Source organism: Rhizophagus irregularis, chromosome 16, assembly GCF_026210795.1.
Source record: "Rhizophagus irregularis chromosome 16, complete sequence".
NCBI lineage: Eukaryota > Fungi > Glomeromycota > Glomeromycetes > Glomerales > Glomeraceae > Rhizophagus > Rhizophagus irregularis.
Genome location: NC_089444.1, coordinates 1,386,916 through 1,403,281, shown reverse-complemented (window position 1 = coordinate 1,403,281; position 16,366 = coordinate 1,386,916). Strand labels below are relative to the sequence as shown.

Below are 16,366 nucleotides of genomic sequence, written 5' to 3'. Positions count from 1 at the left end.
GGTATGGCCTCAGCTGTATATGAATATGTATGTTGTTAGCCGACTTCAAGATTTTTTCAAAGTTCCTAATAATGACGTTGTTGATGGTGCCCCAATAAGTGTCTCTGGACAAATTCGTAAGAGAATCCATTCTAGTTTGCTTCTTTTTATTGAATTTTCAATATCCTTAAAGTCTTTTCATATAGTTTACTATAAGCCCGGTGGAAATGGGATTGAAGCAGCTCCTGATGATGTTGTTAGACCAGATATAGCATTTGTTCCAAGACCTGCCATTTCCGCTGTAATATCTCGTCCTCCCAGTGATACATGTGTATATTCAATTTGATGTTTATTAAATAGTATTTTGTTTTATATGCCTCATGCACGGATAATGTGTGAAGTAGCTTTGGGCCAAAGTGTTGGTGAATTGAAACAAAAGTGCTTATCTTGGATGTAAGAACAATATGTCCGTGCTGCCATTAGTATCAAGATTTTAGATCCAAGACTAAACATACGAGAAACCCACAACTGGTTATTTTTATAGAACAATGACGGTATATCTTACTTACTGTTCAATAATACAAGTTAAATATGTAGTTTCATATCTGATTGGTCTGTTTTTTAAATATTAGGCCAAACTTTACCGTCAAGGAATGCCAGCACAACGGTGGGATTTCGGGAACATTACAAAAAATTCACGTGTTCCTGTCAATGATTCTCCCGGTTACAATGCGCCAAACTTGCCAGCTTTTCAAATCATTATTCCTATAAGTGATTTATTTGGGACCCATTGTCTTCTACCCCACTTGCATATACTCCAGCAATTCCTTCTACTGCAAACATAATTGGTACCAATTTTATTATTGACTTGTACCGGATCCAGCGAATCGCTTTAGAAGCTCAATTTGAAAAAGCTAAAAGCTTGAGGCTCTGAAATGTGGTTATTACAACTTCGTATAAATCATGGTTTACTCTTTTTATTTTACAAACTAATTAATAAATAAAGTTTACATCTGCATCTAATCTTATTGTTAAAGTAGTACATCGTAAAAGTGAATAGGAATGCCCATTTTTTATCTTCAGAATTTTTTTTTTTGTGCTATATAGTGAATGTATTATGCAGTAAATGACTAGAATAAAAGAGTTATTTTATTAATATGATCGAAGTGATACAGTACATGATGACGTTTCTACGCTAATGTACATGATTAATCTTTCGAAATACCCTTGAACCCGTTGCCTCAGCTCCTACCCTATTTTTCAATAACCCAACAATGATCTCCATCACCCGTTTCACGTTTTTATACAACTTCTTTACTTCCAAACACTTCCTTTAAAACGGAATCAGAAAACCGGATGTTGAGAGGATCTTTGCTCGTCAAGCATGAAATTCCATCTGAAGTATATAAGTTAAAATACTAATCCGTGACCGTTGTAACGATTTCATAAATATAATCGAAGTCATCTTCACACCCGACTTACACTTTCTAATGCACTTTCGCATTGGACGTTTGGACCAAATCCTAAACAAAGCACATGGCTACTTGACGTAGCTTTCCTTCCGTGATGTAAATAAAATTCCTCGAGGACCTTGGTTGCATAGTCAACCGACCAGTACTTTCTTCGCCAACAACTTCAAGCTAGAGCTCTTTATTGGTTATTCTTTTGACGATATGGAGCGAAGAATGGAGAATGACCTATATCCACCTTGTTACTATCAGCAAGTCCCCATATTTCCCAACCTGCACTTTATTTCCCTTACATATTGTTGCAACTCCTCGTTATCGTCTTTGAACGGATAGGTTCCTTAGAGCGCGGAATGGAAAAAAGGGTTAGCTTAGTCCAAGACAAGAATAACTGCACTTAAAACTTACTAGGAGAAATTGGCGAATTGCGTCTATACCGTTACCGCCAATGCTATATTTCGCTACTTCACTCAAGCTTTTGGACGAGAAGAAGGCCTTCAACAACTTCTCCTACACTCCTTGGCAAATTCCGAAAGCCTCTTCGCAGGGTCACCAGGTATTCCACAACTAAGAAACTCCTCCATGCTCGTCTTGAGGAGTTTCTAAAATTTCGAGAACCTTCTCATTAAGTTCCAAGTCCTGTCCCTGCAAAGAACGAGATAAGTTCAACCGGTTTATATTATTTTTTATTTCCTCCACTAGCGTGACCGACTCATTTCTAATTGCTGTAACGGAGGTGGAAGTGTGTTTGGTTACATACATGATGCTTTTTGGCTCGGAATTATGTGTTACGTTCGGAGTAAGACTGTAGATTAAAATTTTTTCTGTGAAAAAACAATCGGGGGATAATATAGGTTTTTTATGTCGCACAGATGTGTCTGGTGATTTTCACCATTGCGTAACTACACGTGACATTTCTCAAAGGACAAAAAAAAAATAAATAAAATAAATCGATATGCGTGTATACAAAATGCGTATTATCACTGAGTTGACTGAACTGCAGTTTGAATCGCCGGTTCTCATCCCTACATCAGATGGTAAAGTTTAACAAAATCTCAACCTTAGTAGTTTTGGGTTCGTTAAACGAGTCTGGTCTCGCAAAATTTTAAGATGGTTATTAATGAAGAATGGGAAAGATGGGAAAATAAAATGGCCCTGGATGGAGATTATTGTATTCATGAACCCAAAAATATTTTGGTAATTATTTGTAGCCACGAACTTGAATAATAAATAACCCTAAACAAATATTTTTTTATTTTTGTTATTTTTGGATACAAGTAACTGCATCAAGCGAAACTATCTATTTGGATTACTGCTGTTATACATGATTAAATAAAAGTCATGGCGGAAAAAAATAAGAAATCGAATCAATGACCAATATTATCAAGCCATTCCGTCGTCACATAATTCCATAAGAAAAAAATATATCTTTTGAGTTAGATGTCTGTATAATACAATAAATCCTGCAATAAAATGAAACTTTTAAAAATCTCATGATTTATTTGATCTCACAGACTCGCATACAGTAACTTTGTTAGTTTTTCAGATAAAAAAATGTGGAGGAGCGAGTGAAATTTATGATTTATCAAATAGGGAGGGACGGAGTACTATATGAATCCTAGGCCATTTAACGCGAGTCCTGGCATCATTGCTTTCACAAATTTTTACGGCTAATTTGTTTCCATCACTAACTACAAGAAATCTCGCATCTCCTAATCTTTTTCTATAAACATGAGATTTCTGAACCAACTAACTCATCTCCAAAATCTATATCATTCCTATTCACATAAACTGGTTTTAGATGAATTCCAAAGCTTTACGGGAGAGCAGTGTAGTAGTGGCATTTTTATCTAAGTTAGGAAAATATACTGAATATCTCATAAAGGTATTGTTGGTAGAAGCTCTAACCACTCATTCTTATTTTTCTCGGACTCCATTTAATACTTAATAACGCAATGTATGTTAGGAATGCACATTTGGCAACATACTATTAATAGTAAAGAATAAACTTACTGGTGGATTCTTTCTTTATGTTCCTCGATCATCTTTTAAGTACATCCGCAAACATTGACATCATGCATATAAGTCCAGTTCTTAGACTCGAAGCTTTTTTATATCGCCGCAAAAAAGATCACATGTCCCTAATCAAAAAATGTTTTATTGTTGTCCAGAAATATAGTTGTCGTCCCAAATGCTAAAGCTGAATAAGCAGATGGGAGGTATTCCACCACATACATATTCTTATTGCCAGAAAGTTGTGCGCCATTTTCCAAAAACGCTTCCATTTCTTGTTCTCCTAAATAACGATGAATCATCAGTCGTAGAAAACCGGAATGCTTCTCTTATTCAGTAAAGAAAATGTCGTCCTTCAAGGTAATTTAGGTAAATTATACCTCTATCGCTACCAATGATACCCAATTCAGACCTCATGCAGAAAATTTCTTTCTTATGTAATCAACCCTAACGATATGAATGATGTGCGGATTATTGTCAAAACATATTCATTTCACATGGATTCTAAATTGCTTAACTACTACTTTAGAACCAAAGCCTCATTACTTTCCAGCTTTAATAAAACATTCACTATTCAAAATGAATTATTATATATTCCGTGCTGTTGAAAGTTAAAACACAAACTCCATATTCGATAATACCTCTCTCAATTTGTATACGAGGATTCGGTTTATCCTTGAGGACCTTGAACTCTTTCACAAGTCTTATAATAGAGTACCACTTCTTATAATTCATATACTTCTTCGATTAGCTCAAGAAAATCTTTACCGATAATTTTTTCTTGCAGAGTATTTATATCGTCGAAGGTTTTATGCACTTTCAAAAAACGAAAGGTCTCGGTGGCGACAGTTTTTTACTACTGTATATTAAAAATAATATTCACTTGTAGACCTGTAGAAGTGGATATAGGCCTTAAACCCGGACAAAAATAGGCTATGTTCCGAAGTTCCGAAAGGATTATTTTGTGGTAAAAAAAAAAAGCTGATGAATATATATGAGAATTGTCCTGTCGTACAACGTCAGTGAATTGCATCATCGTACATATTGAAAAAAAATTCAGATTTGTTAGTTGAAAAGAGGTTAATTAACATTGTTTTTAAAATAGTTAACAAAAAATTATAAAAATCGGACTGAGATTTATTGTTAAATTTACTATAGAATGCGATTTCTTAATTATAAATATAGTAATTTTATATTATAAAGCAAGTTAAAATTATTAAGTATTTTTATTCATCAATTGGAAATAATAATTTTTTAATGCTTCAAATTGGTATGATTGATCAATCCACTCGTACGAAGGAAGTTCTTAAATTTCTTAAGTTGATTTATTATTATTATATTTATTAAAAAAGAATGATTAAATAACAAATTTAATGTTAGAATAATAATAATAATAATAATAATAAAGTCATATGTTGGGATAAAATAGTAAACACTATAATTAATGCACATGCAATTTAATTTATTGTCTTTGAGTAAACGGCTCCTTTTACTTGCAACAAGTAAATTAAGATGATTAGTAACTCTGGTGATAACGTAACTGTAGAAGAGCGTGAAAATTGAAGCATCCCGACATACCGTAAAATCTAGGTTTTTTTATACTGTAATAAATTTATACAGCGTAACGCACAAACGAACGAGATTGAATTTACCGATTTAAAGTTCAGAAATTATGTTAGCAGACAATATATTAATATATTATGTATATTACTCAGCAAAATGTGTAGCTTTAACTTCAATTTTAGCCTCTCGAGAATATTGCGAAACAACACTCTACATGCCAAGCGTATCACAAAAAAAAAAATTGCATGATAATTTTTTCTCAGCTATAAGGGGGAAGATGGAGAGTTTTCCAACATAAATAGAACATCGAAATTTTTTTATAACTGAGATTAAATGTAAAAAAAAAATTATCTTGATGACAGATGATATCAAATAATTATTTATAAATCATGTATAAATAAAAATATAATAAAAACGTTTTAAAGGATTTACAAAAGTGCGGAATACATACTAATACATACTAAGATATTCAGTTAATATACAGATTTTTTTTTTCGTCCAATTAAATCATTGATAAAATTTCTTTAAAAAAATTTAAACAAAGAATCTTTTTCTAAATTTAGTATAAACAAATATTATTTTATTTATTTATGGCGTTTAAAAAAAAATGTCTTTTTTTTTTTTCTTTTTTGAAATAATATGCATAGAAACTTCTTAAAATCATTTTTCGTAGTACGAGAATTTTCCATTCGAATGGGAAAATCCGGTTGTTTATTGCTATTTTAAGAAAATTGAAAGTAACATAATTTAAAAATGTCAATCATTTTAAGGAACAAATGACAAAATGATGTAATTCACATTATGAACTTTATTCAGATAAAAATTTATTATCATTTTTATGAATAATTGTTTAATTAACGGCCGCGAACTTGGTCCACTAACTTTCATATAACGTTGAAGAGAGTCGAAAATAAGCAAATTTCTTAAAAGTTGTAAAAAAACTCGATTTTATTAACAACCGATAAATCGACGAATTTTTTTAATAATATTTTATATGTTATTAAATAATACGGTTCAGCATCATGTTCTTCGGTGATAATTTTAACGTGTGTCAACCGCGTAACGGAATTACCGTAAAAGAATCATTGTCAATATTTTCTTATACAGTATTAATAAATTATCTAATCTGATCTATTTGAATAAATAAATGTTCGTATATTAAAATCATATTTTAACGTACAATATATATTTGATATAATTTGATATTTGAGTTTTTCTAATAATAAATTGATAGTTTATATAATTAACGGTTTATCATGAAATCGGGAGATAAATTGTTTTTTATATTATTAAAAAAAATAGAAATGCTCGTATAAATTTTTTTTGTACAATTTCATATAATGATATTGTTTGACATAATAATTCTTCACGTTGTATTGATATATTTTCTTTTATTTGATAATCGATAAATATTCCATGAGAAAGTTCCTACTAAATTATATCGATTTTTGTTCGACTTTGTACTAAATTATGCGACATCATTTTTTCTTTCTTTCTTTCTGAAAAGAAGTGTAATTTTTAAATGATCTAAACGATTATGTTCATATCATTTTACCATACGTTAAAAAAAAAAAAAGTTATATATTTGGCGTACTTTTAATCAAATCCAATAATATTATCTCTTCAACAATATAAAATTTCTCTTATCTATGTCAATCTTCTACTTTAGAATTCTATCCTCGAAGTACTTTTCAAAATAATCAAATGCCAAGAAAAAATGGAAATTTCAACCCTTGATAATCCACAGTAAAAAAAAATTAAAAATTAAACAAAAAAGTATTAGTCCTGAAAATTTATTTTGGTTACAATGCACCTAATGCAGTAATGTATGCGTCAATGGGATGGTTGGATGATCGTACGGGTGACACGTACGATTTTTCAATCGATTTTGATTTTCATCTAATGTATATATAAGCTGCCAAAATTCAAGAAAAAAAAAAATTTCATCATTTCACAACTTCATATAGAAATGAATTCGTGTTGACTATATGATCCCTTATCACTTTTTTCTTTATTACCATTAAATGGTCTTTTACTACGCAAATTCTATAGTTTATTAAATTTAGAAATCCAGATATTTGAGCCACCATGACATCATCTACTAGTAAAAACTTGAATGATGATGATCTTACCATCACGGTGTCTGATAACTACACTCAAAAAGGTGGCCTATCGCAATCTTTGCAACCTCCAATCATATTAGATAACATTCGTCCTCTCTCTCGTGAAAATGTTACAAGGAGATTAGAATCTTATGGCAAGAATATTATCTCAACATATAAACCTCTGACATGGTATCGTATCATTAAAATTGTTGAGATTTGAACAAAATGCGTTGAACAATTTAACGTTTTCATTTATTCTACTTTTATAGGTATATTGTCCTTTACCACTCAACGGTTCATCCATTCAATGTCATTTTGATTTTCCTCGCCATTTTTAGTGGTGCTACGGAGGAGGATTACTCCTCGTTGGTAATCTTATTAATAATGGTTTTTCTGTCCGTTGGAATTCGTTTCGTTCAAGAATATAAGAGTGAAGTTGCAACTCAAGAACTAAAAAAAATGGTTAATAACAATGCAACTGTAATCCGTTTATATTCACCACCTGACAATCGGTAATTATTTTAAGGAAAAAATTAAATAAAATTATTTGAAAGAAAAAACTTTTTTATGATAATATTTTAATTTCTTTTACTATAGTGATCCAAGTTATGAAGATATAGAGATGATGGATCGAGGTGAAACGGTTGAAATGGATATCCCATTAGAAGATATAGTACCAGGTGATTGGGTTAGACTTAGTGCTGGTGATCTAATTCCGGGTGATGTCCAATTGATTTCTTCCAAGGATCTTTTTGTCTCTCAAGCTTCATTAACTGGTGAATCCATTCCAGTTGAAAAATTTACAATTTTACAACAGCAACCTCCTATTATACCTGATTATTTACCAATTAATACAAATAATGCAAAACTAAATTATTCTGAGCTTGATCAACCTAATCTATGTTTCATGGGTACTTCCGTTGTTAGTGGTACTGCAACTGCTGTTGTTCTAAAAACGGGTCCTAATACTTTCTTTGGAGGAATGGCCAAACAACTTTCTGTTAAAAGAACTCCTAATGCTTTTCAAAAAGGTATTCGCCGTGTCAGTTACATGTTTGTTTGCATCATGTTAGCGATGATGCCTCCGGTATTATTGATTCAAGGTTTTTTAAAGGGAGGTTGGAAGGATGCAGTATTGTTTGCTGCTGCTGTTGCAGTTGGTCTCACTCCTGAAATGCTGGTAAATTATTTTATCAAATATTTTATTTTTTATTAAAAGATTTTTATAAGTAATAATAAATGTCTTATTTAATATAGCCAATGATCGTGAATGCAAATCTGGCACGTGGTGCTATTAACTTGTCAAAGAAAAAATGTATCGTAAAGAAACTTGATTCTATTATCAATCTCGGTGGTATAGATATTTTATGTACGGATAAAACGGGTATGTATTAATTGATCATTATTTACATTTATTTTTTTTAAAAAAAAAATTAAATTTTTAATTTATTTTTTTATTTTTTTTTTAGGAACCTTAACTTGTAACAAAGTCGTTCTCATAAATCATTTTGACCATTTGGGAAACGTTTCCAAACTTCCTTTGTATCTGGGATATCTTAATAGTTACTTTCAAACTGGACTTAAAAACCTCTTGGACGTGGCTGTTATTGAATATTTTAATAGTGAAAATGTTGATGGAGCTTATATTTCTCAAAATTTTTTCAAAGTTGATGAAATTCCATTCGATTTTGTCAGAAGAAGAATGTCTGTCATCTTAGAATCCAGCAAAGATGATGATTGCCGTTTCTTGATCTCAAAGGGAGCAGTCGATGAAATGTTAACTTGTTGCACTAATATTTATGTTGGTAAGGATAATGTTTCATCGAATGAAATTTTTCCAACAAGTGACATCATTCCTATTACAACTGAAATTCTAAAAAACATGAAGAATTTGAATGAAAGTCTTAATAATGATGGTCTACGAGTTATAGCAGTTGCATTTAAAGATATGAAAAAATGTTCCGAATTTACTGTAGCTCACGAGAGCGAATTGACTTTAGTTGGTGTTTGCGCATTCTTGGATCCACCAAAACCAAGCACTAAACCTGCTCTTCAAGAACTATTTAAATATAATGTGGAGGTTAAAGTACTTACTGGAGACTCACCTGCTGTTTGCCGCAAAGTATGTGAAGAAATTAATCTTCCAGTTAAATCTATTATCACTACTACTGAACTTGAAGGTATTGATGATGCTAAACTAGAAGAAATTGCCGAAAGTGGTACAATATTTGCAAAGTTAACTCCTCTTCAAAAGGCAAATATTGTAAAAGCATTGAAAAGACGTAACCACATTGTTGGCTTTTTGGGTGATGGAATTAATGACGCTCCAGCAATCCGTGAAAGTGATTGTGGTATTAGTGTAGATGAGGGAACAGATATTGCCAAGGAATCTGCGGACATCATTTTACTCGAAAAAAGTCTTATGGTACTTGCTGATGGTATAATCCGTGGAAGAATCACTTATGGCAATACAATCAAGTATATTAAAATGGCAATTTCTTCGAATTTTGGTAATGTCTTTAGCGTTTTAATTGCTTCTGCCTGGCTTCCTTTCCTACCAATGGAAGCACTTCAACTTATATTGCAAAATCTGTTGTATGATCTTTCTCAAATTGCAATTCCATGGGATAGAATGGTAGGTCCATACTTATTTTCGGAGTAAATATGTAAAATTCAGAACTTATTATTAAACTTTCGATTATTGCAGGATCCTGAATTTTTGACTCATCCCAAACGATGGTCTGCAAGAAGTATTGTTAAATTCATGATTTTTACTGGACCTTGGAATAGTATCTTTGACATGACCACATTTGCTTTCATGTTCTACTACTATAAATGCCAAGATCCTCATGATGTTTATAAAGTTCGCCTATTTCGTAAGTAAATCACAGTATTTTGTTTTGGAAGCATCAAATATATTAATTATAATTTTTTTTTTAACCCCAATTACTATTTTATTATATAGAGACGGGTTGGTTTGTTGAAGGGTTGATTACGCAAACATTAATTGTCCATATGATTCGAACTCCCAAATTCCCTTTTTTACAATCAACTGCTTCTTTACCTGTTTGTTTGTCCACCCTTGCTGTCATGAGCGCTGCAATTATAATTCCTTTTACACCATTAAATAAATATCTAGGCATGGTTCCATTACCCGGACTTTATTATTCGTACCTTTTAGGAGTGCTCGTTACCTATTGGTTTCTCACCAGTTTTATTAAGTGGGTATACATTAAACTCTTTAAAGAATGGTTGTAATTTGATGTAATTTTGGAGAGGATTTTTTTTTTAGAATAACAAAGTAATTAGAATTAACAAACTGTATTTCATTTATCTAACTTATATTTATCAAATAAAGAAATTTTTTGTCTGGTTAAATACGTAATATTTTTCACATTTTCACGCTTACTATAAAAATGTAGTGACGCTATAACAATAGTTCTGATTACATATGACTAGGGATGGCAACAGTCACGGTTATTAACCGGTTATGACCGATCGATGACCGACCGTTGGCATCCCTATTTAAAAATAATGTTTTTTTAAAAAAAACTGATACCTTTTTTAGCTTTTTTGTATTTTTTATTTTATTTTTATTATGAAGACATGGAAATAACTTTTTTCAAAGATTACTGGTCAAAATTAAAATTGATACAAATCAAATCACGTGAAGTAATTTTATTGGTCGAATTATTTGTTAGCCGAGTTATTAAGCAAAAAAAAATGGGATCCTTAACGTGTACCCGGGTATATGATATTATCCTATACTCCCCTTTTTCTTAAATATGATTGTCTCAAAATGTGGTTACTATGGTACAATTAATCACTATTAGCCATAAAATTAATGGGATTTTTCTTTTTTAGGATCAGTTCATTGCTGCGATTACTGCTGCGGTATTACGTTAAATAGCTTCAGTTTCCTTTGGCGTCGGAGGATTAGTAATATTAAGTTATTAATAAATTTTTTCTTTCTTTTTCAGTTCCGTCACTCTGGCTGAGAATCGGCTTATTCATTGATAGGTAATTAAATTATACTTAAATTAGTATTATTTCCATATGTATAAATTATTACCTAAACCAAAAGATTTGAAGTTATATTTATTAAAGTCCTACTTTGTTTAAGTATGCATGCTAGAAATTTTTATTATGCAATTGTCAATTCGGATTATACTGTACATAAATCATCATCCAATTTTTCCAAATCTTTATGTAAACAACCGTTATTCGTAAAAAATTGATTTGCAATGGACATGATTTTGTTATAATGAACTGCAATGCAGTGAAATGCGGTGAATGTACAACAGTGCAGTGAAACATAGCATACAATATTTAAAAAAAAAAGTGCCCTTCCTTTTTGGAATGCATCATTTAGGAATTTAAATTTTTTAAATTATAAATAAAATTATTTGTTAATAATGTCAACTTCCACTAATATCAAAGATTCAAGTAATAACATTAATTGGTTAGAAAAATCAGCAGAGAAGGGTGATGAAGGGTCAATGCACAATCTTGCCTTACGATACTATAATGGTGAAGGGACAGAAAAGGACTTGGGAATGGCCTTTCACTGGTTTCAGAAAGCAGTAGAAAAGGGCTATGAAAGGTCAATGCACAGTCTTGCCTTATGTTATGAAAATGGTGATGGGACAGAGAAGGACTTGGAAATGGCCTTTCACTGGTATCAGAAAGCAGCAGAAAAGGGTTATGAAAAGTCAATGCACAATCTTGCTTTACAATACTACAATGGTGAAGGGACAGAGAAGGACTTGGAAATGGCCTTTCACTGGTATCAGAAAGTGGCAGAGAAGGGCTATGAAGGGTCAATGCATGGTCTTGCCTTATGTTATAACAATGGTGAAGGGACAGAAAAAAACTTGGAAATGGCCTTTCACTGGTTTCAGAAAGCAGCAGAGAAGGGCTATGAAGAATCAATGCATGGTCTTGCCTTATATTATGAAAATGGTGATTGGACAGAGAAGGACTTGGAAATGGCCTTTCACTGGTATCAGAAAGCAGCAGAGAAGGGCTATGAAGGGTCAATGCATGGTCTTGCTTTACAATACTACAATGGTGAAGGAACAGAAAAGGACTTGGAAATAGCCTTTCACTGGTTTCAGAAAGCAGCAGAGAAGGGCTATGAAGAGTCAATGCACAGTCTTGCCTTATGTTATGACAATAGTGAAGGGACAGAAAAAGACCTGGGAATGGCCTTTCACTGGTATCAGAAAGCAGCAGAGAAGGGCCATGAAGAGTCAATGCACAATCTTGCCTTACAATACTACAATGGTGAAGGGACAGAGAAGGACTTGAGAATGGCCTTTCACTGGTTTCAGAAAGCAGTAGAAAAGGGCTATGAAGGGTCAATGCATAGTCTTGCCTTACGATACTACAATGGTGAAGGGATAGAGAAGGACTTGGGAATGGCCTTTTACTGGTATCAGAAAGCAGCAGAGAAGGGCTATGAAGGGTCAATGCATGGTCTTGCCTTACAATACTACAGTGGTGAAGGGACAGAGAAGGACTTGGGAATGGCCTTTCACTGGTTTCATAAAGCAGCAGAGAAGGGTTATGAAGGGTCAATGCACAGTCTTGCCTTATGTTATGAAAATGGTGATGGGACAGAGAAGGACTTGGAAATGGCCTTTCACTGGTATCAGAAAACAGCAGAGAAGGGCTATGAAGAATCAATGCATGGCCTTGCCTTGTATTATGAAAATGGTAAAGGGACAGAGAAGGACTTGGGAATGGCCTTTCACTGGTATCAGAAAGCAGCAGAGAAAAGCTATGAAGGGTCAATGCATGGTCTTGCCTTACAATATTACAATGGTGAAGGGACAGAAAAGGACTTGGGAATGGCCTTTTACTGGTTTCAGAAAGCAGTAGAAAAGGGCTATGAAAGGTCAATGCACAGTCTTGCCTTATGTTATGAAAATGGTGATGGAACAGAGAAGGACTTGGAAATGGCCTTTCACTGGTATCAGAAAGCAGCAGAGAAGGGTAATGAAAAGTCAATGCACAATCTTGCTTTACAATACTACTATGGTGAAGGGACAGAGAAGGACTTGGGAATGGCCTTTCACTGGTATCAGAAAGCAGCAGAGAAGGGCTATGAAGGGTCAATGCACAGTCTTGCCTTACGATACTACAATGGTGAAGGGATAGAGAAGGACTTGGGAATGGCCTTTCACTGGTATCAGAAAGCAGAAGAGAAGGGCTATGAAGGATCAATGCATGGTCTTGCCCTACAATACTACAGTGGTGAAGGGACAGAGAAGGACTTGGGAATGGCCTTTCACTGGTATCATAAAGCAGCAGAGAAGGGCTATAAAAGGTCAATGCACAGTCTTGCCTTATGTTATGAAAATGGTGAAGGGACAGAGAAGGACTTGGGAATGGCCTTTCAATGGTATCAGAAAGCGGCAGAGAAGAGCTATGAAAGGTCAATGCATGGTCTTGTCTTATGTTATGAAAATGGTGAAGGGATAGAGAAGAATTTGGAAAAAGCATTTTATTGGCACAAAATGGCTCCAGATAATTTTAAAATTAACAACTTATGTAAGGAATGCAATCAATTATATATTGATTACAAATGGTGCCAACAATGTAATATTAAACAATTTCAGCAAGATTTTTCAAAATGGACTAGTAAAAATAAATTTATTGATAAATTTATTCAAGAAGCACAACTAAATGCTAAAAGTAATTATGAAGTTTTAGAATGGATACCTTATAATAAATTAAATAATATTAATTATTATGATAAAGGAGGATTTAGCGAAATTTATAGAGCTATCTGGTTAGATGGACCTATTGATAGTTGGAACTTTGATGAACAACAATGGAATAGATGGACTGAATATGAAGTTATTCTTAAAAATCTTAATAATTCATCAAGTTTAAGTGATAAATTTTTAGATGAGGTATAGTATTTTTACTTATTAGATACTAATTGTATATTTTATTTTATCTTATAAATTAATAATTTTAAATATTTACTATATATAGTGGAAACATCATTATAATTGTCAGAAAAAGTCTTTTTCAAAATTTATTCAATTCTTTGGAATTTCCCAAGATCCAAATAATTTAAATTATATGATAATAATGAGTTATGCAAAAAAAGGAAGTTTGAAAAAATGTTTATCTAATATAGTTAAATTTAAATGGCAAACTAAATTGCAATTATTAAAAAAAATTATTTTAGGACTTAAAGTAATACATGAATCAGAACTTATTCATTGTGATTTTCATGATGGTAATATCTTAATATCAGATGATTATAATGAAATATATATTATTGATTTAGGATTATGCAAACCTATACAAAATTCTGATGATAAAATTGATGAAGTTTATGGAGTTTTACCCTACATGGCGCCTGAAATATTAAGAAAAGAACCCTATATTCCAGCAAGTGATATTTATAGCTTTTCAATGATAATGTGGGAATTTACATCAGGTATTCCTCCATTTAATAATAAAGCACATGATGTTGAACTTATTTTAAGTATTTGTGAAGGAGATCGCCCTGAAATTATAAAAAATACTCCAAAATGTTATATAGATTTGATGAAAAAGTGCTGGGGTTCAGATCCTTCCAAAAGACCAAATATAGTAATTATTGAAAATACTATATCTGAATGGCTTAGAAGTATTAATGAATATTATATATATAATGGTGAAGATGAACAAGATGAACAAAGATATGTCGTTCCTAATATTGATAATCAATTAAAAAATGATATGTATGAATTTATTAATGCAAATAGAGTTTTGACACAAAAACAAGCTAATATTTCTGTTTTACAAACTCATCCACAAGCATATTATGCAAGCCGCTTGCTTACTGAAATTTTATATCAAAATAATTCTGAGTGTTTGGATTGTATAATTTAAATTTAAATATAAATTTTTATAATGACTTTATTTATTGATTCATAAAAACTTTAAACAAATTTTATTTGTAATGATAAAAAAAAAAAATGGATGCAAATTTGTTTAATTAAGTCAATCAAAATATTAACTTAAAAAAATAATCTGTAATGATGTAATGATATCAGGATTCCTTATCAATTTGTATAAAAGAATGAAAACAAAATAAACAATTAGAAAATGTATTTATTAAATATTCCAGATATACAGTAAGTATACATTATTAAAAAATCATGAATAATGAGGTGGTTTTAACACAATGAGATATTTATTAAAAAAAAAATTTTTTGTTAAAAATATAGTCACCAAATAATCCCTAGTTATTCTTAAAATCTTCAATATGACTTTCAACTAATTCATTATATAATTCATTATTATTATTGATATTTTCTGAATCTTGTTTAATATATCCAATTCTTCATAATAATACTTTTATAATAATTAATTTGAAAATAATATGAAAAAGAAAATTCAAGATCATTACTTATTGGACATGTCATCATAGAAAAATTTGGTTCAAATAAATTATCAATATCATCAATATTAACTATTTATCCATAAATGATTGTTTCCCCTGTTTCCATAAATTGAAGATTTTGTTCTTCATTTCAATCCATTATTTTTATCATTAAAAAATTTTTCAACCTCTGGTAAATTTTCAAACTGAATATAAAATTTTAGCAATTGTTTGACTAATGATGTTTTTTTGTGTAATTTGTAAAGCTAACGAATTTTAATATATAATTTTGAATCGGTGACTGATTGATGCCTGATTTTTCACTTTTCGACCTGTGGAACCTTTACTTTCTTTTTCAATTTCAAATTATGGATAACAATTTTATTAATGAAGAAGACACTATTTATGAAGAAAACCTTATTTTAGAGATAACTTAATATGATTTTAGAAATATTACAACTATAATATAATAAAAAAATTCATAAAACATACAATATACCCAATAGAGGGTGAGACCAAGGACCCATAATTCGCAATGTTCAGTCTAACAAACATAAAGGTAATTAAAATTACGACTTTATTTAATTATGATTTATTTTATTAATTTTTTTTATACATTAGCTAATGCACAGGTTAAAAAATCAAACATTACAAAATCAACTGTGAAATGTAGACGCGCAAATTCTAACAAGAAAACCAAAACAATTGTCACAATTTCTGATTCCGATGATAATTGTGATGATAATAATAATAAAGAAAATTTAACTTAAATTTCAATGAGCTTGAATATCAAGAGAGGGAACTAGCTCTAAAAGAACGTGAAATTTTATTAAGAGAATGTGAAGCAAAAG

General features: G+C 31.3%; 3 protein-coding genes across 3 annotated transcripts; all 3 read left to right on the top strand.

The window, feature by feature from the left end:
- Nucleotides 1-25: 25 nt before the first annotated feature.
- OCT59_008068 (uncharacterized protein) lies at nt 26-325 on the top strand (the record flags this gene model as incomplete). Its single annotated transcript, XM_025328634.2, has 2 exons — nt 26-116; nt 186-325. The coding sequence occupies 2 exons, from the start codon at nt 26-28 to the stop codon at nt 323-325; spliced, it is 231 nt and encodes a 76-aa protein (XP_025165711.2).
- A 202-nt stretch (nt 326-527) lies between these two features.
- Nucleotides 528-824, top strand: OCT59_008067 (uncharacterized protein; the record flags this gene model as incomplete). The annotated part of the gene is made up of 2 exons (XM_066142215.1): nt 528-533; nt 612-824. 2 exons carry the CDS (start codon nt 528-530, stop codon nt 822-824), a joined length of 219 nt encoding a protein of 72 aa, XP_065999118.1.
- A 6,285-nt stretch (nt 825-7,109) lies between these two features.
- Nucleotides 7,110-10,501, top strand: OCT59_008066 (uncharacterized protein; the record flags this gene model as incomplete). Its single annotated transcript, XM_025322691.2, has 7 exons — nt 7,110-7,315; nt 7,396-7,638; nt 7,724-8,306; nt 8,384-8,510; nt 8,596-9,761; nt 9,834-10,002; nt 10,092-10,501. The coding sequence occupies 7 exons, from the start codon at nt 7,110-7,112 to the stop codon at nt 10,382-10,384; spliced, it is 2,787 nt and encodes a 928-aa protein (XP_025165712.1). The 3' UTR covers nt 10,385-10,501.
- Nucleotides 10,502-16,366: the final 5,865 nt, after the last annotated feature.